The 25,236-nt window shown below is 49.0% G+C and overlaps 1 protein-coding gene across 4 annotated transcripts in view; it reads left to right on the forward strand.

The window, feature by feature from the left end:
• Positions 1–25,236, forward strand: part of pcdh7b (protocadherin 7b) — a 100,372-nt gene that overhangs the window by 71,260 nt on the left and 3,876 nt on the right. The window contains exon 3 of one of the 4 annotated variants that reach the window (XM_086105363.1): positions 24,282–24,300. The exons of the other annotated variants lie outside the window; for them this stretch is intronic. Coding sequence (XP_085961489.1) covers positions 24,282–24,298 — 17 coding nt within the window. The 3' untranslated portion in view covers positions 24,299–24,300. The remainder of the gene's footprint in view (positions 1–24,281; positions 24,301–25,236) is intronic. 4 annotated transcript variants of the gene reach the window in all.

Consider the following 25,236-nt stretch of genomic DNA (forward strand, 5'->3'; position numbering starts at 1 on the left):
TTCGGAAGTCTTTTTCATGTCCAGCAGAGGGCAGCCCACCTGCCTTGGTTCCCAAAAGGTCACATCCCGGGTACCTGGCTTCCCACCACTGCTCTCTCTCGCCACCGTTCCGAGGCAACACCGCGCTCCAAACATCCCGAGTTCACCCGCTCGACGGCAATGCCAGCAAAGAGCCTCTCGGGAACGGGACATGGCGACGAGAAGGGAGGAAAAGCAAAATGTCAAATTTGCAGCGTTGGAGGAGAGCGGCAAGAGAGTGAGGGGAGGGGAGGCGCGCGTGCACACGCTACGCTAGAGGGATCGGGCTGCCGAGACAATGAGCTCATTAGTGCTTTGGCTACTCCGTACGAAGGCGCCTCATGAAGAGGGTTGCGTAAGCACGACTGCTGAGTTGCTTTTTCGTTTGCGTATTCAAATTTTACGGCCACATGCATGTAAAGGTGATTGTTGGCGGTGCAGTTCGTATCTTGTGTGCGTGTGTGCATGTGTGTGTGTGTGTGTGTGTGTTTGCGTGGCATGACAACATGAGCCCAAACGCAGGATGAGTGTTGTTCGGCCCTTGCTGCGAGCTGCAAAAAGCAGGTCATGATTTGGGGGAGGAAAAGGCGACTTTGAGGAGAGCGACACCCCCCCCTGCCCTCCTCCGAAAAAATAAAAGCGCGGTGTAGCCCCGACTTGACGCCGCGCATGCAAAATCAAAATGGCTGCCGTGCAAAAGGCATTTATCCTCGCTGAATGCGCCATTCGCTGAGTCACAGGCTTAGCTCTTTATCAACGCTTTATTACTCATTTCACACGTTTGAGTTTTCCATCCGTCGAAGGCGACAAAGAAAAGAATATGCTCCTCGGGCTGGTGGGGGGGATTGACTGACGGGGGGGGGGGCACCAGCAGTGAGCAATATTTGACTGAGCCGACTTTTTTTTCTCCTAATGATGCAACGGGCAAACGCAAACCTGCATCGATTCCAACTTGGAAGCTCGTCCGCTCACTCGTGTCCATGCGCTGGCATCATTATCCGGCTTGGGTCCACTCCCCGAGTCAAGGGTCGCGGCGACAATTCGCCACTGCCGTGTTTCGGAAGATTACCGCCATCACTCACCGCGGTAATGAGGGCGCAGCAGATGGATGCCATTCGAGAAACCGCTTTTAATGACCAAACAGGGGAATGGGCTCCTGAACGGAGCCTGCCGACTCTCACTTGTAAAGGGCAACAGTCAGATAGCCAAACTGAAGGTGTGTGTGGGGGGTGGGGGGGCTCCTATGCTCATTGTTGCAAGAAGACTTCTCCGAGCTTTCCTTTCATCCCATGCATTTCGGAGTCACGCCTCATTGTCTGGACTAAACATGCCGCCATTGTTTTCTCTCATGCCAAGTATACGGTTTTGCTTCGTGATACCAACCTCTGATTTAATCAAAAAAGAACTACCCCCCCCCCCCCCCCCCACAACTACAAACACACTGAACAGTCTAATTCACCACGATGAAGAAAATCACGTACAGTCCTGTCAGGCTTAGTCTCGTCCAGTCAGACCGGAAGGAAAGACTCCGCCTACCGTCTGTCCAAAATGCAGTTTTTCTTCCAGCGGCGTTTTTGTTGTGGTACGAAAGCGCTTCCAACGACCAGAGACAAATTGGGACTTGAACTTCATTGACCAACCACGATTCTAATTGTGATTTGCCCGCGCCGTCCGTTGTGGAGCGAGCGCCTTGTCCTTTCACCTCAAATCCCACATCGCGCCGTTTCATAACCCGATTTTGTGAGTGCCAATCAATACTGGCAGATTAGTCATGGGATTTAAGAAGACAAAAGGTGTAATCCCTCCCTCCCTCACAGTGTTTGTTGAGAGACACCAAATACAGCGCATAAATAGCCCTTCTCAACAGAGAAGCTCTTAAGCTTAAGCGCTCTTTTCGCTGACGCTTTGCAGAGCAAAATTCGGACATCTTGACTCGTTCTTTGGTCGCTCTGCGGTCGGGGGTGCGGCCAAAATGTTTTTCCATGACCCCTCTTGTCACAAGGAGAGGAACAGTCAGGATGCTTCGCCGTTGCCCCTTGAGGCCCTTTTGGAGTTATCTCAATCCCCCTGCCTTTAATTAGCGATGTGTATTAGCAGTCGTGCGGCGAAGATGAGAGGCCGGGACATTCGGGGACCACCTGGGGATGGCGACGACAGGATATCAGGGCCTCTTATCTGCGGTCCCGGAGGGCGAGCCAGAAAAACAGCTTAAGCAAACAGCCTCCCAGGTAGTCTCCTCATTAGCGCTATCCGAACTATTAGCAGCATTAGCGCCCGTGTTTTGATTGCCGTCATTAGCGTTAGCAGCTTAAGCAGCGCTGTTACCGACGAGCAAGAGGTCAAGTTGAATGTCTGGTGGGTGTTTTAAGGAAATCAACAGCGTTTTGTTTTTTTGAGAGGCAGCGGGAGAGAGACACAGAGAAACAGAGAGCGAGAGAGAGCATCACACATCTGCCTGTAGACATAACCGCTGCTTTTTGGGATGCGTGGAAAGCAAATGAAACCTGACCTTCAATCGACTTTCCTTGACCTGTCGAGTACGTTAGATCAGAGTTTCACGTGCAGACGTGCAACAGTCTGCGAAAGTCACGCAAATCTGCAGGCGGCCTGCACAGGTCTCGTCACCGTTCCGGCATCGTTCATATTGCCTTGATTCATGAGGCCATTGAGCCTCTCCACACCAAATGACTCTCTCTCTCTCTCTCTTTCTTGCATCATGACCTGCCGGTAACCGTGTGGCCAGCTCGCTCTTTCGTTGTTTCGCCTGCTCGTCTTTTCAATAAAACTACGAATGGTCTCTGGAAACAATGTAAGTCACAAATGAGCAAGCGCTAAGTCTCGGGAGCGCTAAGTCTCGGGACTTAAATTTCAAGCAAGTTACTGTGGAAAAGTATCGGGTCGGGTCTTGTCAGTCATCAGTCATGTCATAAAATCAGCAAATCAGCAAATATCAACATCAAGCTTGCAAGCACACGGCCGTTGCGCGAATTAGCCGAAACGACTCCGCATTTTGTCTCGTTCTGTCGTGTCTTCTCAGTTCAACGCATCAACGATATCAAGCATAGTTCCTGTTTGTCGAGCAAACGTTGAGCTAAGCTGTGACGTTATCGTAGCTCAGCTCTCTTTGTGGGATTTCGAATGGAGGGTGGAGTCTGATGTGGTCCTTGTTTTGGTTCTGACTCATTCGCAAACAGGACACAATTCTCTTGTCTCCCTTTTTAATGGAAGGCTAAATCATGGACTCAAATTTGACTCATCCTCGGCTCTTCCTAATACGTTTTTTCATGATGTGACGTCTGCATTCCGCAGCGCCGCATGCTCGTGCGTTGGCGGGTTTGTGTACACGACACAAACAAATCTTCTGCAAACAGGCAAGACTCGTCGGGTTGACCCTTTTGGATGTTTTTTCTAAGCCAGTTCCTCATCCTAAAATCGACATCTTCAGTCTGACTTGAGTCCTCTACCTCTGGGGACTAACGGACGGAGGCCAAAAGAGGACAAATGAAGGGAGCGTAATGTACCAAGTGGCGCTTTGCAAAGTGCGGTAGGCTTGAAATCCGTTGCCTTTGCGCTTTAGTAACGGCGGGGGCTTTGGATACCGGGGCCCACCGTGATGCGCTGCATTCAAATGCATGAGAGAAAAGCGAGCGAGGAAGAGAGATTACGGTGGAGACAAAATCAACGGAAAATAAAGAAATAAATCACCGCTAACTCGGTGCGCCGGTTTGTTCCTCGCGCGATCTGATAGCAACGACGACACCGAACCAGAATAGAGATTTGACATCAGCGCATTCTGAATAATCTTTTTTTTGGGGGGGGTGGAAAAATGCAGGCAGCAAGCGAGATAACAGAAGGCAGGCAAAGATAGGCGCTTCTCTTCTGCTCGTCGCCGTCTTCATTTCAAATGGTCCTTTTGTGCACGAGGTGGCATCTCCCACTCGCCGGGCCTGTGATCAGCCAGGCGGCAATGACAACGCGACTGTCAGACGCCGCGCGCGGTGCATTCAATTACAGCTGTTTTGATGTGACACAAAAGTAACCTGTCGGTTTTGGACAGGAAAGCGGCAGAGAAAGAGAGGGAGCGAGCGTGAGCAATTGCGGTTATTGTCCTCGACCGACGCTGACAACATCGCCAAAGCCACGAGGCTCCGAAATTGATCTCAATCGCAAAAAGGAAAAAGGAGGAGGTGGGCGAATAAGGAATCTCTTGTTTCCCCAAAAGCCAGCGCTTCCCGGATGAAGCCCCCACCCCACCCCCCTTAATCAGAATCAGAATCAGAATCAGAATCATCTTTATTGGCCAAGTATGTAGAACACACAAGGAATTTGTCTCCGGTATAACACGCTGCATTAGTATCATCGTAAACAACAAATCATTGAACCATTTTAGAGTAACCAGTGGCAGTATTTGTAGTACAAGAAGAGTGACTACGTCAGTGACTGTTTAAGGAGTTAATGGCTAGAGGGAAGAAGCTGTTTAAGTGTCTACTGGATTTGGTGCGCATGGATCTGTAGCGTCTGCCTGAGGGGAGTAGCTGGAAAAGGTGGTGGGCAGGGTGCGGGGGATCCAGGAGGATTTTCCGTGCCCTTGTCTTGATTCTTGCAGTGTGCAAGTCCTCAAGAGTGGGTAGGGCGGTGCCAACGATTTTTTCCGCCGTCCTAACTGTCCGTTGAAGTTGGATTTTGTCCTTTTTTGTGGCGGCCCCAAACCAAACCGTGATGGAAGAACACAGGATTGATTCGATGACTGCCGTGTAGAACTGTCATAGCACCTCCTGTGGCAGGCCATGCTTCCTCAGCAGCCTCAGGAAGTACATCCTCTGCCGGGCCCTTTTCAGGATGGAGATGGTGTTGACTTCCCACTTCATGTCCTGGGAGACTGTGATTCCCAGGAACTTGAAGGTCTCGACGGTTGACACAGGGCAGTTGGATAGTGTGAGGGGCAACTGTGGAGAAGAATGTTTCCTGATGTCCACGATCATCTCTACAGTCTTGAGCGTGTTCAGCCCGAGGTTGTGTCGGCTGCACCAGAGCTCCAGCTGCTCCACTTGTTGGCGGTACGCAGACTCGTCGCCGTCTTTGATGAGACTGATGACCGTGGTGTCGTCTGCGAACTTTATGAGTTTGACAGCTGGATCTGTTGAGGTGCAATCGTTTGTGTAGAGAGAGAAGAGGAGTGGAGAGAGGACACATCCCTGTGGGGCTCCAGTGCTGGTGGTGCGTATTGATGATGTTGTTGCTCCCAGTCTCACCTGTTGTGTCCGTCCCGTCAGGAAGCTGAGGATCCACTGGCAGATCGTAGGGGACACACCGAGGTGGAGAAGTTTGGGGGTGAGGAGTTCCGGGATGATGGTGTTGAACGCAGAGCTGAAATCCACAAACAGAATCCTTGCATAGGTCCCTGTGCTGTCGAGGTGCTCGAGGATGTAGTGCAGACCTATGTTGACTACGTCTTCCACAGACCTGTTTGCCCGGTAGGCAAACTGGAGAGGGTCCAGCAGGGGTCCGGTGACGTTCTTTAGGTGGTTCAGCACAAGGCGTTCAAAGGACTTCATGACCACAGACGTCAGGGCGACAGGCCTATAGTCGTTCAGTTCCGATGTTGCCGATTTCTTGGAAACTGGGATGATGGTAGACTGTTTGAAGCAGGATGGGACCTCACACAGCTCCAGAGATCTGTTGAAGATTTGTGTGAAGACCGGAGCCAGCTGGTCAGCGCAGACTTTCAGGCAGGAGGGGGACACTTTGTCGGGCCCCGCAGCTTTCTTGATCTTCTGCTGCTTGAAGAGCCGTCTCACGTCCTGTTCGTGGATCTGTAGTGGTGAAAAAGAGGGTGGAGGGGTAGATAGAGTAGTTTCTGGTAGAGGTGGGTGTGTGTGGGAAATGGGGGTGTCCTTTTCAAATCAGCAGAAAAACATGTTTAGTTCATTAGCAAGACCCTTATTGTTCACTGTTTGGGGGGATGGCATTCTATAGTTAGTGATTGCTTTCAGGCTTAAGGTCCATCATTACTCAGACATTATTGGCAAGCGCTCGCGTTTACTTAATTGGACGACTTGTGCGTAACTGCCAACCCCCTGGGCTGGCCAACACCAAGCCTAAGCCAATCCACATAATTGATCCAAGCGAACGGTATTAGTCACTGCTTGGGACTGGTGACCAAACTGCAAAAAGTGTATTCAGCCAGGGGTACACAAACACCCATGGTTTTGACTCCGATCCCATCGTACCTATCGGGGCTCAATTGTCAGGTGTCTCTAAACCAGGGGTCGGCAACATGCGGCTCAAGAGCCGCTTGCGGCTCTTTAGCGACATCTAGTGGCTCCCTGGAGCTTTATAAAAAATGTTTGAAAATGGAAAAAGATTTTGATCGTAGGCTCATATACAGTAGCTCAAATAGATATAGATTCATGTTGCAGCTCCGAAAAAGGAGAGCTGTGGTGTTTTTTTTAAGACATACACTTTATTTATGCTTTTAACAGTCTCGACAAACAGACACGTCTGCGTGCGACTCCGTGCCTTCTCTGTTCTTGTTCGACTCGAGAGGCATTCAAAGACAACCTCCGAAAAACAAAAATTTATGATCACTTCACTGACACTAAGAAAAGCGAAAATAATGCACCAAAACAAAAAATCAAGCTAGGAAATTACAAAATAAATTCTATGGGGGCGTTTGTGAACACACAACAAAGGAATGAATAACATAAACAATTCTGAGACAGTCCAGTCTCCTACATGCAGACAACTTCATCGCAAGTTTTATAGAAGGCTTTTATTTTTTTGCGGCTGGAGACATTTTTGTTTTTTGTCCTTTATGGCTCCTTCAACATTTTGTGCTGCCGACCCCCGCTCTAAATGAAGATCCCAGTATGTTGTCTGTCGGTGTGCAAGTCAGCAATCAGGAACGTGAAGCCGAGTTCACGTTGAGGGCTTTCCCGCAGAAATTGAGCATTGGTCCCCAAATTGAGGTCAAAGTCAGCCAACGCCCAGTTCTCAGATGTCTTTGGAAGGTTATCGGAAACGAGTCACACACATTGTGAAATACCCATGTGGGGTTGTGCATCACGCCGACATTAAATAGAAGCAGCGATGTCATTTCTGCTTGTTTGATGGTCAGGCTCATCTGCAGCAGCCCATCACGGCGTTCCTGACAATCAGGCTCGCCAGGCAGGCGTATATGCGATGAATACGTCCATGAATACGTCCAAGTTTGCAAGAGAAGTCATGTGTTTTATGGATGACGCGTATCTCTCGTGAAGTGACACAAACACGAGTTTTGTTGCGAGCGCATCGACGAAGAGGAAAATAGCCTACAATCGCCAATACTTGGGCGATCGTTCTCATCGTTTCAGAGGTTGATGTGAGTGTGGAGTAAAGATGTCCGCATGAACTGGAGCGACCGTCGACCGCAATTTTGGCACACGAGGCGACGTTTGGATTCCTTCGTTACGGGTTTGGACGGTTCGGAGGCTGACAAACACAAACGGCTCTTTGTCTCGTCCATCTCTGGACTGAATGGATAAGAACAGATGGGCAAGATAGTGAGGGGGTGTGCGAGTACATTATCATCTGAAAAGGCAACACGGGCCACCCAAAAAGAGCCGAAAGAGTGAAAGCAAAAGAAAAACTTCTCCCCGGGAGACTCGGTGGGATTGATCGTCTTTCCGCATCAGTAGCGTCCAAAGCTTACATGCCTCAGTTGTTTGTTCACATCGCTCCATTCCTGCCAGAGAGCGTGCTGTTATTTCCAACTTGTTTAAAGATGAGTTTGGGTTAACTTTGGAGAAGGTCGGACCAAGTAAGGAGAAAAATGCTCTCAAACTTTTCTTTTTTTTTTCTTCCTCCTCCTTGTTAAAATGTACGCAGAGAATGATGTAGTACACAAGGGTCCCCGGGGCCAAGAGACACTTCTTCCCAAATAAGGACAAATCCAAGTACAGGAGGAGCAGAGCGTGATGGATAACCCCCCCCCCCCAAAAAAAAAATTAAAACAAGTCAGACCACAGTGCTAATATGTCAAAAGATCGACAGGGATTCTGCACTGATTCCCGTCACAGCTTTCCAACTCCAGTGCAGCATTCTAGTCTCTCTTTCAGCTCGCCATACCGCTCTCAATTTGCGACACTCGAATTTGCTCCCGTTTTGGGATGTACGAGTGCAGAGGAAAGAGAGCGAGATATAAATAAATAAAAGCGGGAACGAGGAAGCCGAGCTCGTGTGTGAATGCCTGCTGTCAGGTCCTTCTGTCACTGTGAAATATTGCTGATCCGACCACACTTGTTAATGATTCAGTCCTTGCGGGGAGTGGGAGGAGGGGCGGGGTGGGGGGCTTCTAAATGTCATCCGTCTCACCTGCCTCCAGTGTCCTCCAGGAAGACGCCGACCGCATCAGGAGATCATATTTGGAGGTTGAAAGCAAGCTGTCGGCAAAGGTTAGCCCCTCAACGTTGGCCGCTTCAAGTCAACTTGTGTCCGATTCCGTCAAGTGGCAGCAGCTGTGTCAGGTCCAGCTGATTGACGACGTCACGAAAATCGAGGCATCAAACCAAGCCCAACTGAAGCTGAGCTCCAGCAGTTCCAATTTGGTTGCACAGTGCAGAGAGACAATACAAGGCCACCCTGCCCCAATTTACAAGTAATTCAAGTGACAGGCCGCCAATTTTAGGGCCCGGTGTTGCTCGCAGCTTAATGCTAAATGCTAATAAATGACGTGAAGCTAACGGAACTGGCAGGGATAGCGCGCTTGTTTCAAACCAAGCCAATGATTTCATTCCAGGTCACGAAAGGAATCAAATTCACAAGTCAATTTTCCACCGTATTACAGAGTCGTGTTGCATGTTCGACTTGCTCGTTTTACTGCCGCGTTGGCACCGAAGTACCAGTTGGATGGTTTTGACTGACCGCAGGGAGTTTGCATGTTCTCCCCGGGCCTGCGTGGGTTTTCTCCGGGTGCTCCGGTTTCCTCCCACATTCCAAAAACATGCATGGCAGGCTGATTGGACGCTCTAAATTGTCCCTAGGTGTGAGTGTGGGCGTGAATGGTTGTTCGTCTCTGTGTGCCCTGCGATTGGCTGGCAACTGATTCAGGGTGTCCCCGCCTACTGCCCGAAGACGGCTGGGATAGGCTCCAGCACCCCCCGCGACCCTAGTGAGGATCAAGCGGTTCGGAAAATGGATGGATGGATGGATGGATGGACTGACCGCAGGGTTCCAAGCTGCGGAAAAAAAGTTGCGGCTTACACTTCCAACTTGTGGCGGCGTAAGTGATTTTACACCATTGGGACAAAGTGTTCATTACGCAAGCGCCTTGTTACCTTTAAGGAGAAAAGGGCCGCATTGCTGACGTTAACTAGAGGTGTCAGAAATCAGGGCTCATTCCAACTCTTTTCAGCGGCATGCTCGACCCTCTTATGCACCCACACTACTCCCACACTATGCGAATCAATAACCCGATTGCATGAGGGGAGACTCCCTGTCACAAGCTCCTCAGCTAGTGAGAAAATCATTGGGACGGGTGGGGGGGGGGGGGCAAACAGCCGGATGCATCCTTCTGTTTACCAGCCGAGCGCCATATTCAAAGAACGAGAGAAACTGTGAGTAGGAAAAATGCAAACGCATGTCTGCCTCGAACAAAATGGCAGTACGTCACGGATAAGAAAAACATGAATTTGAAAAGTGTCGACGCTAACGCTAAATGGCATCTTTGTTGTGGCGCCGACATAAACTGCAGTCTTTCAAGTCATTTATTCATTATCCTCTGCGAAGAATGGCTGATAATAGTGCCGTACTGATGAGCTGAGAGGAACAAACTAAACTTGTACGTTGTCAATGGGATATTGACTCCGATCTTTCAGCCAATTTGCAGCCTAACGCAGATCTTCTATTGTATGTAAACAGCGTGGATGGTAAGTGTGTACTATTGCGATGCGTCATTCCTTTCATTGTTTCTCTATGTTTTCAAAACAACCCCCCCCCCCCCCACACACACACACACACTCCCACACCCTCAAGCATACCAGGCCATTTGTATTCATGCAAGACGGCACTCTCAAAATATAGGACAAACACGCTCCAAGAATAGATGCTTCCGATCCAAAGCTTATCCCTCTCATTCTGCACACAACTTGAAACCCAACGATTGATTTTTTTTTTTTTGCAATATGTTTCACCAACCGGCAGAGTTAGGACTTGGCAAATTACAACACTTTAGTACTCTGGGACCAATTCAGTCGAGTTTTCCCTTTGTCCGGCCACGCCAGGTTTTACGTCATGTCGCCGCCTGCATCCAGAGGCTCATCTCAAAGTCGGGGCCGAGCATGGTGTTGAACCCCCCCCCCCCCAAACAAAAACAAAACATGTTTTCCAATGCCTCGTCATGAAGCTAAACAACAAATTTAAATGCAGCTGACGGTGTACGGTTGGCTTAACGGATCACAGTATTGCTACAGCTCTCGTCTAGACCTCAAAAGGTATTCAAGATTGAGCTGGGATTTACGCGCTAGCTTCCATCATTCAAATATAGCTTTCAATGTTTGCCCCAAGGCCCAACTGAAGAGAAGCCCCCCCACACCCCCCCATCATGTTCTGCCTGCTGTATATGAGAAGCGACACACTGCCACAGCAAGACAAATTAAAAGGTTCAAAGCAGTCTTGGCATATTGCGCGACGGTTGCGCTTTTCGCCACTCAAACGCATCCTGGGAGGCGAGCGTTTTGTCTGATCTCGAGCACCTGCCACACACAAGTGGTGCAAAAGATGTCAAAAATATGTCGGCTAAAGCGCAATCGTTCTTTCTGCGATGTAACATCCCAAAAGGGCAGGCTTTTTTTTTTTTTCCTATTCCTCTTATACTCACATCAGGTGGAAAAATAGACCATTACTGATCCACTGGTGACAGAAAACCAAAAATGCCTGATAGGGAAAGGTTGCTGTCGTCAGACTGTTGGCTATTCTGCAGTCAAGCCCCCCCCCCCCCAAACCAATGAGGGGCTCATTCATTTTTAATGGCTACTTCTCAGAAAAAAACACAAGCAATAGAGAAAATCATCCGTCGTGAGAGCAATTTGCCTCTCAGAGCTAAATTGTCGACGAGCAATCATCTTGATACGCATGGCCTCTATAATGTTGGGAACAACACCGCAATCATTTATTGCTGTCCTTACAATCACGCAGGCCCCTTTCCTCCTGCCGGCACAAGCGCAACAAACTAAAGCGCTGAACGCATCCAAAGGAACGTGAACACGACAGGTGGATGCATTCACATGTTGCAATTTTAATTTTTATCTGGAATCCATATGGCTTCAGGAAACAAGAAATACGAAAAAAAAATATTGTGCCGTTGCAATACTTTTGGAAGGGGACTGGAACTGGAACACCTCACACTCTCGACTGGAATACAGTAAATATTCTCTAGTATGGACTCGTGTTTGCGCTGTCCAATTTGTCCTGATAACAGAAATTCCTCATTTGGGAAATGAGCATGGTACATGTCCTTTATGAACCTGCAAGTATGTTGACAAAATGCACGTGTAACAACACAATCAATAAAATACAAAAATATACTGTCCAAAAACTGTTTATATAACAAAAACTGCAATACAGGTGTATCCAAAAAAAATCACAACAGTAAAATACGTACAGTATTTTAATGTTTATTTTTTTTTCTGTCTTGGGAAAAAAATATGTATTTTGGATTGTTTTGTTGGATGCATTCTTTGGTTTATGACAATGTTTGCCTGCGTGTCATACAGTTTTCTTGCGAGTTGCAAGTAACTGTCCCCTTGATCACCGATGTCTGGTAATTCCTGTGCATACTGAAGGATTTTTGTTGCCATTTGCATTGCTTCCTTGCTGGATGGTGGCTTGTCATCAGGAGTTGAATCGATGCCTTGTTGTTTAAAGTTTCGTAGATTTGCGTCTTTCCGACTCCAAGTGTCTGCTGGATCTTTTTAACTTTGTGTCCAGCCTCGCTCAAACGGATGCATTTCACTCGCTCCGCTCCAGTTGTTACAGTTCTTCTACGTTTCGATGCGATGATCTACACGACTTAAGTGAATAAAGTTAAAATCTTTCGCAATTACAGTAAAACGCACGCCAATAAAAAGTCGCTTACACGTCTTCGTTTCGAATCTGATGAATGAAAACGGCGAAGCGAACACGTTTCTTCGGTCGTGTCGAGTGGGTGCTGCTTTTAAGCTAGTGCCGCGTTCTACAGGACTTAAGTGAATAAAGTTAAAATCATTCACAATTACAGTAAAACACACGGCAATAAAAACTCACTTGCACGTCGTCGTTTAGAATCTGATGATCGAAAAACGCAAAGTGAAAACTTGTTTCAGCATTGTCTTTTACGTCGCATCGGGTGGGCGTTGCGTGTATTTAAGCTCCCGCGGCATTACACCTCCATCCGGGTTACAGGTAGTGGAATTTCCGCTTACGCAACCTCCGGTAACATGTAATATCGTAGTCAAAATGTTAATGCATAGGTTTTTATTCCGGGTGAAGGATATTCCTTTCCGTAGAATTCCGGGGATGGGAATATTTACTGTATTGTCATACATCGCAGTCAAAAGCCCCCACTGCCGTTATTTTGAAACTCTCTCATGCCAACGACTGACGCGCACTCGCACACGACTGACTTTTTGGATCATATGAAATGCTCTGGTCTCACTAACACGATCACACGCGACGCATTTTACCCAGAGAATATGCAATTGAGTAGAGTGAGAGCATTTGACTGGATACTATGTGGATCCCCCCCCCCCACCACCACCACCACACACACTGCTGCAGCCATATCAGTATGGAATGGCATGCAGTATAAACATAAAAGGAAGCCGAGATGCTCGAGTAGTGAGCTGAATTAAGATGTAATTTTCAAGATGTTTTTTTTTTTTTCCTCGAGTGCCACCCTTCATCAGTGTGCTGCCTCCGATTCCGCTTTCGTTTCCTTTCACCCAAAGTCCTTGGGGGGGGGGGGACTGTTAACCCGGCGCATGTTAAGCCGAGGGCTGTCAGGAGTCTCGCCACCTGGGGGGTTCCGCAGCCGCTGGAGAAGCGCGCTGGTAGCTGGGAAGGGCCGACCCTGTTAGGATACCCGCCCACCCGTGTAAAAAAAAAAAAATATATATATATATATATATATATATATATATATATATATATATATAGGGGCGGCCCGGTAGTCCAGTGGTTAGCACGTCGGCTTCACAGTGCAGAGGTACCGGGTTCGATTCCAGCTCCGGCCTCCCTGTGTGGAGTTTGCATGTTCTCCCCGGGCCTGCGTGGGTTTTCTCCGGGTGCTCCGGTTTCCTCCCACATTCCAAAAACATGCATGTCAGGCTGATTGGACGCTCTAAAATTGTCCCTAGGTGTGAGTGTGGGCGTGGATGGTTGTTCGTCTCTGTGTGCCCTGCGATTGGCTGGCAACTGATTCAGGGTGTCCCCCGCCTACTGCCCGGAGATGACTGGGATAGGCTCCAGCACCCCCCGCGACCCTAGTGTGGATCAAGCGGTTCGGAAAATGGATGGATGGATATATATATATATATATATACACATATATGTATGTGTGTATAGATAGATAGATAGATCGATGATCAATCTCACAAATGTGCCAAAAGGGAGTCGTTGGCCGATCAGCAGAGACACGAGCAGATAATGAGAGAAACGGGGGAGGGAGGACGGCGGAGTGAGGAGTGCATTTTCAAAAGGGATTGAAGGGAGATTGAGCAAGCATGAGAGAACGGATTAGGGAAAACAAAAGAGCAGGTGAGCTTTGATAGATAGAACGAGGGGACACGACCATCAATGTCACTTTAGATAAGAAAGAGCTGAGCGCGCGAGGGGAGAGAAGAGAAATGGACAATGTTTTTTCTCGTTTTTGCCTTTCATGCGATGCATCCCGCATCAGAAAGCCGACGGCGCATTCTGGCTGCAGTGGAGCCAGGTACATATTTGTTTTGGTTTTTTTTTTTCTTTTTCCTCCCGTCAAGGGTGAGCGAGTCTATCTTGGTAAGATAGCGACGAGGGAGATTGATTTGGGAGTCAGTCCTAAATTTGAGGTCTGGTACAGCCCGAGGGTGATTTCTACACTAGCAGGCAGTGTGGTATGTAAATGTCATAGAAGTCAACGGAGCGAGAGACTGTCAGTCTCTGGTGGTTTGACAGAGCATTGCGGGTCAGGTGCATTTCTCAGCTGTGTCGCTGTCACTGCGAACACACGTCCTTCTGACGGTTGTCGGTTGAAGGAGACTCAGATGCACCGCAGCCAAACTCACTCAGGTGAAGGCTTTATCTTCAAAAGAGAAAAACAAGCCGCAGTACAAAGCGAGTTCGAGGATATCGCCCCATCCATTTTGGATGGTCATTATCCTGATTCGGCCCTTTTCCACCCAAAACAAACTTGGTGCTGGTTGGGCGCCAGGGCCGGTGCTGTGCTGCGCTGTGCTTGGTTGGCGCTTAACAAGTCATAGGAAGAACGTGTTTGGTTTTGGACCCAAGTAGGAGCGACGTCATGATGTCATCATAAAGCGTCCAAACTTAAGCACCAGATGAAAGAAAATGAATGACTGCTACTAGAAAAATGAATCCAAGCAGAAGAACATGCAAACTGCACCAGATCACAACCCTGAACCTCTGAGATGTGAAGCCGGCACGCTAACTGGGGCCCCCCCCCAAAAAGAAAAAAAAAAGTAGCAGGTTGTTCTTAAAACATTTACGCTTTGGTCAAGTTAATCGTACGGAGAACAAGGTCATCACATAGACAGCACAAGACTCGAGTGCGACGAAGACAAATCCAAAAAGCTTTGTCGATGTTTCGATGAACTTCAATGGCAACGACTTTGCCACCACGCGTAGGTTCTTGAGAAGCTCCATCGCCGTCGCTCACCCGTTTCATCGGGCGAGCACGTCACCTCGCGCGGAGCGTCTGAATAAGCAACGTTTCGGCCTGAAAGGGAAGTTAAGAACGTGTGGCCCGCCGCGCATTAGCGTCACCGCTCGCGATGGCAAAAGTGCTTTCAGCAAAGCCAGTGAGTCAGAGGACAGCATCATTCCTTATCGGCACATTTCATGTTCCCCAAAGGACTCTGTGAAGCCGCCGATATTATCGAGGAGCGCTGAGCCTTATTAAATTCCCAAGCATATTACCAACTCAGTTGCGTCGTTCAAACGCTTGCTGATTGTGTTTCTCCCTCTCTTAATTTGGTTGCACGTTCTACTGGAGCTCAACGCGTAACTTTCTCATATCCCGCTTTTTTTGAGAAGACAAAGGATTTCTCCGATGTTGCTCCTCAATCTTATATGCCTCACGCGCTCGTCATTTCCAACTCGCATTACTTGAGTTTCATTTTGAAAATGGGATCATGTTTTCTCAACTCAACCCAACGGGATTTATAGGGCACCTGGAAACAACCGCCGTTGCGTACAAAGTGCTGCACACTGAACAAAAATCTTTCATCCAACAACAAACCATAAACCACTAACTTTGTGTCGAAGACAGCAGAAAGCACAAAAACGGTCAAACTAAAAATCAAGTCTCATGCTGAGTCAAAAGCCAAAGAGTCTAGTAGTGTCTGGTCCGCAGACCTGAGACATCGGCCGGGTGGAGGAGATCAGAGAGGTCAGGTGCGGAGAGGCCATTTCAAGGTTTGAAAACAAAGTACTCTCAACGGGAGCCGGTGAAGGGATGCCAGAGTCGGAGTTCTCTGCTCCCTCTTTATACCAGTACCAGTCAAGAGGCGAGCAGCAGCATTCTGGACCGACTGGAGACGCATGATGGAGGATTGGCTCACTCTAAAGTCAAGTGCCTTACAGTAATCCAACCGGGATGTGACAAGGGCATGAAGGACTGGATCTCAAGGTGCTCTTAAAAATAGGAGAGGCTTTCCTTTAGCCAGCTGCCTCAGATGAAAGAAGCCGGATTTGACAACAGCACCTATTTGCCGGTCCAATTTCAAATCACTGCCCAGTTTCAGACCCAAGTTGGAGACTGTTGTCTTAAGAATCAGGAGCCAGGGGCCCCCAAGTCCACCAGGTGGGACCAAACGCCATCACTTCAGTCTTCTTTTCAATGAAATTCAAGGATTTCAGTGCCATCCAGGTCATGATTTCCTCACGACAGGATAAAATCGATCTGACAGTCATCCCGCATGGCGGTGGAAGCGAAAACCGCGTTTCCTTAAGATGGAACCCAAAGGGAACAGATACAGTGAGAACAGTCGGGAAAATGCAGAAGGAGCAGTTTAGTCAGCGATCTTCAAAAGCGTTCGCCCTTTCCTCGTTTGGGGCGCAAACACTTGGTCAAGTTGTGTCTGCCTTTTGAACGTACGTTTGTGTCTTGAAAGTGGTGTTTGGACATGACATGACAAATATCGGCAAGTGTGCTTACTCTTCTTATCTGCAAGATGCCTGACAACCGTGATACGATGACTAACCCGGACTGACCTGCCAGGCAGCACTGCGCCACAGGGCATCCGCACTGATGGGAAAATGCAAAGAAGACCAAGTAGCAGTCGACAAAAGAAATCAAGAAACACACTCGTTAAAGAGAAACAAGAGAGGAAAACAAGAGTTCCAAAGACGAGATGTGAAACAGCAGGTCGACTCCGCCGCGTAACCATCTGCCGAGCGATTGGGCCGAGATGGAGCGGAAGGACAGGAGAGAACAATGGGCAAAACAACAGCCCTAACTACATGGCAATTGCAAATTCTTGTCCTTGTGCTTCTGAGTGTGAGCGAAGGACACTCTCGACACGAGCAGCTGTACCCACCAAGCGCGCAAGCTTCCTGATTTGCTAATGTTACGCTTTGCGGCATAATGACGCAGTCCCTGGCCCAGCGCACATCAAGATTGGCCATCGGACAGGTTTACCATTTGCGGATCGTTTCATCAACATACCCCACACCGGGGCATTTCACTGTGGGTAATCTTTTCGAGACATCCGACAGTCGGGAGGGAGAAATGCTGACATTTGGCCCGGTGGGCACTATGTTGAAGAGTTAGCGCCATGGAGGAGCCGTAACGCTGCCAGACTCTGCGTGCTAAGGCAGCTTGATGAAAATTTGATGCTCCCCGTTTTAAACGCGCAGTCCCACGCAATCTCTTGAGGATTCCAAAGAACTAGCCCAGGTATGGAGCACAATTTCCACCCAAGCTATAAAACGCGGGGGCTTTACCGGGTTCATCTGCAGTCCGGGACGGAACTCTGGAAGGTATTGGGGAAAAAAAAAACGGTTTGACTTCTGCCGCTCATCAAAGACCCGTCGGCTCGGTCGTCGGATTATTGGGAATGGCCGTTTCCCACAACCCAGAAGCATTCGATTCAAGGGCAGGTGGGGGCTGAGGTAGACTTGGGAAAAGGGGAAGAAAATCCATTGGCCGAGAGCTTGGCGAAAAAGGGGCGATGGTGGGCTGCGGCGAATAAAATAATGCAGCGGGCTTTCTGCGCTTACTCGGAAGAGGAGAAAAGACAGAGGAGCTACGTGACATGATTCGTGTCCTGTCATTTCACATGAAAATAAGGCATGAAAGGGAGCGCCCCCGCGGACGCTCATGGACAGTCACGCTCTCAACTATGCCACATTCAAGAATATTCTTGAGGTACGACGACGCATCCACCTGTGCGGAGCTTATCCACCCATGTCTTTGAATCTCTTTCTTCCAATCTATTTCCAAAGCTTCTCATTTTGTTGTTGTTGTTGTTGTTGTTTGAAAAAAGGATCCACTGAGTTTGAATTGACTGACTTTGTCAGTGGGAATCAGCTCGGGGGAAAGAGACGAAGGGGGGGGGGGGGGGGGATTGTCAGGCGGCTGCCGCTTTGATCTCGCCGACACACGGTGTGAAAAATACATTTCAGAAAGGATATTCGCCCGCGATGGGCCCACCAGAGTGACAAATTGGGCTTCCAGTGCTTGAAATAATACACTGCGGATGGCTCTGGCGTCGGTTTGCTATCGCCTGGATAACCTGCCAGGTGAGCCGCGCTCTGTGGATTGACTCAAGCGTGGATTTGGAAGAAGAGGCCAAAGTATTCACGTGCTGCACTCCAGCACAAGTTCCATGTCGTGTAAAGTGCATCGTTACAGCTGCGGCTCTTGTGAAAGCGCAAAATAAACATGTGGGCTATTGTATTGTAACTAAAAGATAAGCACGCGGGAAACGTAAAGGAACTGATCAATTCTTATCCATACGAGGGTCGCGGTTGTGCCGGAGCCTATCCCGGCCATCTTCGGGCAGTAGGCGGGGGGCACCCTGAACCGGTTGCCGGCTGATCGCAGGGCACATGTCGACAACCAACCATTCGAGCTCACAATCACACCTCGGGACAAACTGTTCGAGTGTTCCGTTTGCTTACCATGCAGGGGTTTTTTTGGAGCGTGGGAGGAAACCGGAGTACCCGGAGAAAACCCACACAGGCGCGGGGAGAACATGCAAACTCCACAAAGGAAAAAAAAGTCAGGAGCTGGAATCGAACCTTGCGCCTCTGCATTGTGAGGCCGACGTGCTCCACAATGCACCAGGCCGCCCCTCGTCAACTGCTTCAAGTTAAAAAGTACACACCGATATTTACTTTGTCATCAAGTTGGCATTGGCTCAGGATTCCTTATTCAATGAAAATCCCTCCCGCAGTCGACGTTCTCTTTTGATTCACGTCTTCATCACCATAAGCAGATTGCTAGAAAACTAGTCATCAATTTGACAAAGTAAAGGTGTGGAAAGTATCGAGAACCGTTTTGAAATGTCCTCAGTCACGGTAAGCGAGTCACGGCATCGCATGAAAAGAACTGAAAAATAAACTCTCCTGTACAGACAAAAGGCAGAATCGAGTCAAGGACCTTCTCCCTCTCGTCTCCAGTGGATTGAAAAAAAATGGAGTTGATTCCAAGTTACACTGCGAGTGTCGAAGACGGCGAGCGAGCAGGGAAGGTGACAGCTCCGCAGGAAATCGAATGCAGCGTTCCTGGAGGGGGGGAGGGGGGGAGTGTGGCCTATCTAGCCGTAATCCGGGACACCTTGGCGCTATCAGGCTGGATCGCTCCGTCGGATACAAAGCCCGGATCATGTTTTAAGGCTCTTGAGAAATCAAAGATCCCCATTTCCACTGAGTGCCATTTTTAGAATCGGCCCGTTGTACGCCGATATTTGACATGTTTTCAAATGAAACTGATGAGCAGATGACTTTGGAAGGTGCCGCGGGAAGCTTTGGCGTTTCGCTTTCCCGGAAGCCGTCGTTCGGCGGACAGAGGGATGGAAACAAAGAAGCGCGCCGCGGTCCGACTGGAGGAGGCGTGAAAGATTTGCTCTTTGCTGACTGACACATCCTTTGAGCACTTTTCATCAGCGCACAGTCGACTGATGCGGTTTATTTTCAACTTCCTCCGTTTAGCGTCAGTCCTTGAGGGAGCCCGTGTGATCACTTTTGAGGTTAGCCGGGGGCAAGTGTCATCTCATGACAAGATCTGATCAGGCGAGCGTTCCGAGCTCAAATACGCTGCGCGGAAAACAGAAAACAACCGAGCAAAGACACGTTTCCCAGCTCATTTAAGATATCCTTTATTTGTCCCGCAATGGGGAAATGACAATCAGAATTTAGAAAGGAAAAACGCTGGGTAGGGAGAGGGAAATTGTTAACCTCAAAAACAATTTTGCAGGCGGGGGATCACATTTTTCTCTCATGACTCATCATCGACTTAGATGACTTCTACCGCAAGACTTGCTAAAAAAAAAAAAAAAAAAAAAAAAAAGCACAATCGTTTTTTTTTTCCCCAGTTCATTTTCAAAGTGGCGCTTTAATAGAAATGATAGTTTTGACAAATAACCATTTGGCACCACGAAAGTGGCTGTTGTGCGAGAGAGAACCTGGGCAAGGGTGATAAGCCCAATGGGGGGAAGAGGCGCGGCGACATTGTCTTTTGTGAAGAGAGCACCTTTGGAGAGCCATTTGCACAAACGCGCACACGCAAGCTGAAGAGTAGCGCAAAAAAAAAAAAAAGAAAAGCCCTACCATTTTCTCAACACCCACTGCCCTTTCACACGTGTTGTGTTTGTCCTCGCAAATGAAAGTGTCTTATTGTCTGCGGCTGGCAACAACAAGATGCTCTCGTGTTGCAAAGTTCAAAGATGTCGGTGAACCAATTGCGAAGGTTTCACAATGAAAACGTCTCAGGATGAACACGAGAGGTGTTTTTAAGGACGCGTCTCAGCTTCTCTTTTTCATTCATCTTTGGCCCCATCCGGCGCATTTTGCGGTCGGACTTGAGATCCAAGTGATTCTTCCGACGTCGTTAGAAGCGACGCTTCCCGACAAATCGGGCCCTCTCGTGCGATCAAAGTCAACAAAGGCCCGACGGTCTCTAAAACGATCGCAATTGCCCAGGACTCGAGTTTGCCGTTTCCTTCCACTTCCTCTTTGCCTTCTGCTCTTCTTCAGTGCACTTTGCAACCTTCTGGGGGGGCCGCGTAGCAACGTGCTGCCTCACGCGGGTCAATCTTGGTACTACGACAGCCATGGTGCCACACGGGCAAGTTTGAAAGTCACGACAATTGGCCATTTTTTCCGCATGGGGTGTGGCGTCTCAGTTCAGATGTTCATTCGGCTCCCGCCAGGGAGGAGGACGCCATTCCATTAGCAATTGGGCAACGGACAATAGACCACAACAGACGCAGAAAGACACGAAATTGCGACACCGGTGTGAACATTGCCAATTAATTCGGTTGCTCGGGGTGCGCTTTCCAAAAGGTCAGCACTCCCCAAGAGTGGCTTTTTGTTCACGTCTCCCCGCAGCGCCGTGGCGTTCCCGCCGCCTGTCTGCCGTCACCCCTTGAAGTCTCTGACAAATGTCTCGTGTGGGAGACGGGGTTAGGGGGGGGGTAACTCAATTTTGCTCTTTTAATGTAAATGGTCTAAAGCCGCTGACGAGCTCTTATTAATTTAGTCCCCAAATTTGTTCTCTGCTCCCTTTCTCTCCTGAACCTCCCTCGACTTCATGTGGTTCTTTCTTCCTCTTATTGCCGGCCCCGTTTCCCGGTCTTTCTTGGCCGCCGACGCGCACCCGCCTGTTTCCACTCTCTTCAATTCGCGGCAGTTGCAGGATAAATATTCCATTTGACTCTCTCGGCGGCTTGAAGTCATCCGCGCGACGCGCGACAACGTACGCCGTCATCTCGCCGCCGATTGCTCCGCGACGTCAAATAGATCCATCTGAGCACAACGGCCTTTGACGAGCGCTTGGAGGCAATCGTTTCCCAAGCTTTGTTCTCAACAAGGCCGCTTCTCGTGCCGTGTCCGCGCCACTCGGCCCGCGATTACTACTTGCCCTCAAATCCGAAACATGTGGAGGCGTGTGAATTACATTTGGAGGTGAAAGTGTTTGTCAGCTTTCTTGGGAATTGGGTGGAGTTGTCGTAAATCGAATGATCTGGCCCAAAAGACCGCACTTTGTTGTGCAGCACCGTTCTTGACAAACACACCGATTCAGGTGTTTTTGAAGCAAATCTGAAAAGCTCACTGCTTCTTTGGACTCTGCGCATTCCCGAGTGCCCCGACGTGCCAGCAAAATTCTGCCTGCACAGGAACGCGGTCCTCTTATTCGTGTCAGGGAAGGACGCGGCTTGCAAAAACTGACACTCCGCTTTCCAAAGTAGCTTTTTACAAGGTTTGTGTCTCCGATGAACACCTAGTGTTGCTCGAGTAAAAGCGATAAAATGACGCAGCCCCAAAACAGGACCTTGTTGTATTTGTCGAGCGAAATCTCCATAAGTGCTGATGTATTGATAAGCTGACGTACGGGAACGCATTTGGGAACACGGCAGGATGTAGCGGCCGCGGAGCGCGACGTCTCTCCTCCGTTGGCGCCTCCTTCCTCCTCGAACGCCGTCTCGGCGACTCTCTTTTGGCAGCGCGTTTGGCCGATGACGGCCCAGAGGCAGCCGCGCTGTCTTCTCGGCTCAATCTGCCGCTTCGCCTCTCGCAGGCTCTGACCTCGCTGCACTGGCAGCATTGTCACTCTCCTTTAATTCTTCTTCCTCGCGGTGTCGCCCTCCATTTCTCGTGTCCCCTTCACCGACGGCCGGACCGCTGCGATAAAAGACGCTGGCCACGAGCAAAGGCTTCGACTGTCATATTCATTCGATGGCCTCCGCGTTTTTGCTTCGGGCGCAGCCGAAAACCAGGCAAAAAAAAACGTCGCTCTTGTGACAATGAGGGTTGAAAGCCATCCTCCTCCTGTCCACCATCGCAGCCCCTCCCTCCCGGTTTCGGTTTGTGAACCGAAGCAGGGCAAATGGGCCGTGTCGGAGGCCATGAGGAATTTAGCGCCTCCCCTCGGCTGAGAGCCCCCCCGCCCCCGAGCGATCTCCGGGGAGCAAATAAGGCCCACGGGGCTAAAAACCTGCAAGAGAAAGAAAGGCCCCGTCCTTTGCGTGTCTTTTTAGTGGTGCAGCGAGCCGTGTGTCTCTCAGAGAGCTTGATTGTGCCTGTGACAAAAGAGCACTTTCTGCAATGCGAGTCCTCTCAGGGCTTTTCTCCGATATTGTTTGCCGTGTTCCGATTACTGAATGCGGTCCTGATGCAAGCGGCCTTGAAGATCCATCCACTTGAAAATTCTAAGCCTCCTCGATTTGCCCTGTTCCCCGTATATGATTTGAGGTCACAAATGGCCCGGAAGGAGTGCACGGAGGGACCATTAGTGCAGTCGCCGCCATACGGGAAGTGTTTTTACAGTACAGTAAATGAAAAATACATCCAAGGCACGACGTTCAATAACTCCCCGTAAAATGACTGCACTACCGTCGGTGATCCACTTTGGCGTGACGTCAGAATACGTCACCATGGCCAAGAACGCGCTTTTCCCATCAATGTTTTCTGGAATTGGAATGAGCATCCAACTTGGTGAGTGTCAGTTACGGATGATCGCCAATGCCGGAACGCATCTCCGCCGTCAGCCCTCGTCTTTACGTATTTACGCATCTGGTAGAGCACCAGAGCCAGTCTAGACATCCCATAATGCTGTCACAATACTCCAGAGGCTTGCCATATACAGTTAACCCCCGCGTATTCATGGCTCGGAATTTTCCTTGATTTACTTGCGGAAAAGTCTCGCTTTGGTGTCAAGGAAGTAGGTTGGAATGAATTGAGCTGCTTAGTTTCGACAAGCGTTGCGCTTAGCCACCGTCATAGGGTTGTTATGTGTTGAGGATCTCCATTTAGACCACAGGTGTCAAGGTCAAGGCCCAGGGGCCAGATCTGGCCCGCCATATCGTTTTATGTGGCCCGCAAAAGCAAATCAAACATGTCAACTTCCGTGATGCTGACTAAAATCTTTCACAAAATTTACAATTCTAATATATCATCTAATTTACATCTAATATATGTAAATTTCCCCAGTGTGGGACTAATAAAGGATATCTTATCTTATCTTATCTTAAATAAGAGACATATTGTAAACATTATCGTAACCAAACCCCTCATTACAGTAACTTAAACAATAGTTGAATAAACTGTTATTATTGACTTTTCCCCTTTGGTTTCAGTCAGAACGGCCCTCCAAGGGAAACGGGAACTAAAATGTGGCCCATGACAAAAATGAGTTTGACACCCCTGATTTCGATATATATATATATATATATATATATATAGAGAGAGAGAGAGAGAGAGAGAGAGAGAGAGAGATTTTTTTTTGGGGGGGGTGTAGTCAATTGGATGAGCAGTCACTCACAGCGTGGTCTTGAGAGTACCACCTTGAACTGCGGGTTGGCCAGCGGCTCGATTGTTGTCTTAGATGAGCGGGACAATCAGTGTCCGCTTGTCTCCATGATGGATGTCTTTTTGAAGCTGGCAGAAGCGCATGTGTGTGTGTGGGGGGGTGGGGGGGGAGTCACGCCACGATCCATGACGTCATAGCAATCCATCTCCCGCCTTCTCTCGCCTTGACTTTGGCTCACTCAGCTACTTTGAATTGATGAAGACGTGCGTCGGATCCGCTGATGCTAAAAGCGATTCCCCGAGGTTTTGGCTCCATGTCGACGAGCGATGCTTGGTCAACAAGCCTTTAGTCGGTTCTAGCGGAACGACAGAATGGCACTCCAAAAAAAGAAAGGCAAGACCGCTGCACCCTTTGTTTTTTTGGACCTTCCCCTTGCGCGATCTCAATCATGTGTTTCGTGCATCGCGTGGGTATCCACGCCTGCTTTCATCAATGCGGCGCATTCGATGTGACAAACAGAACGAGTGATTTCTGTTGTGTCTTCTTTCTTTTACAGGAGAAAAAGAGCATTAAAAGTAAGCCACGCCACCAACTCTTTTGTTTTGGGCAGAGGCATGCTTGGCTTGCTTTGCACTCCCCGTCGCTGCTTGAGTTTGAGTTCCCATGCATCCTTTCATGACCAAATGACATCAACCTCACGAAAGAAAAAACAAAACAAAACATCCATCGATATGACGTGTCCACTCGGGCGGCGATGCATCACATCCGACTCCCTTCGGCGTATACACGGTACACGAGCTAATCTTGAGGCCGTCGCTAAAGCGGGTAATTGGTTCAAACCCTAATCAGCGGATTAAAGAGAATACCGGGCCGCTTGAGCCGCGCAAATCTGTCCAGTGACTTCGATCAAGCGGCGATCGCCAGCTGTCAATCACCAGATAAGGAGGAGGGCCAAAAAACACCCTCGCGCGCTCAAGCACGACTGAGCAGACATCAGCGAAACTCCAACACAAGTCTTCAGTCCTTCATTACAACATCAATCACCCCAGCCCCCCCCCCCCCCCTCGCCGCCGCCTCAGCACAAACACGTTTTTGAAGCATGACATGATTTCAAAACCCAAATTCACGCCACCGTTCTTTAGTTGGGAGGCTGCTGTCCAAGCGGGCCGAGTCGTCTCCGTTTTCATTGCTGTGTCGTAACAACCGGGTGTGGTGGCATGCGTGAAAAGAAAACATTGCCTTCATCTACAGCCTGCGCAGTGGAAGGCAAGTCCACTAGTCACTTATGATGTCATAGATTTATTTTTTTTTCATATGTGGAGGGAAATTGTTACATTACAAAAAAAATATATATAGATATACAAATTAAATAAGTGCAGGTAACGGCTGCACGATTTAGCCAAAATGGGGGAACCACAGCGGTGGGTGGGTTCCGCATGCAATTTTGCAAATCATCACGGACCTGTGTGGCGGAATAATTTGCCGCACTCTTTTGATTTTGACAATGAAAG

This window comes from Hippocampus guttulatus, chromosome 2 (genome assembly GCF_054856545.1).
Source record: "Hippocampus guttulatus isolate MCC_2025c chromosome 2, RoL_Hgut_1.0, whole genome shotgun sequence".
Lineage (NCBI taxonomy): Eukaryota > Metazoa > Chordata > Actinopteri > Syngnathiformes > Syngnathidae > Hippocampus > Hippocampus guttulatus.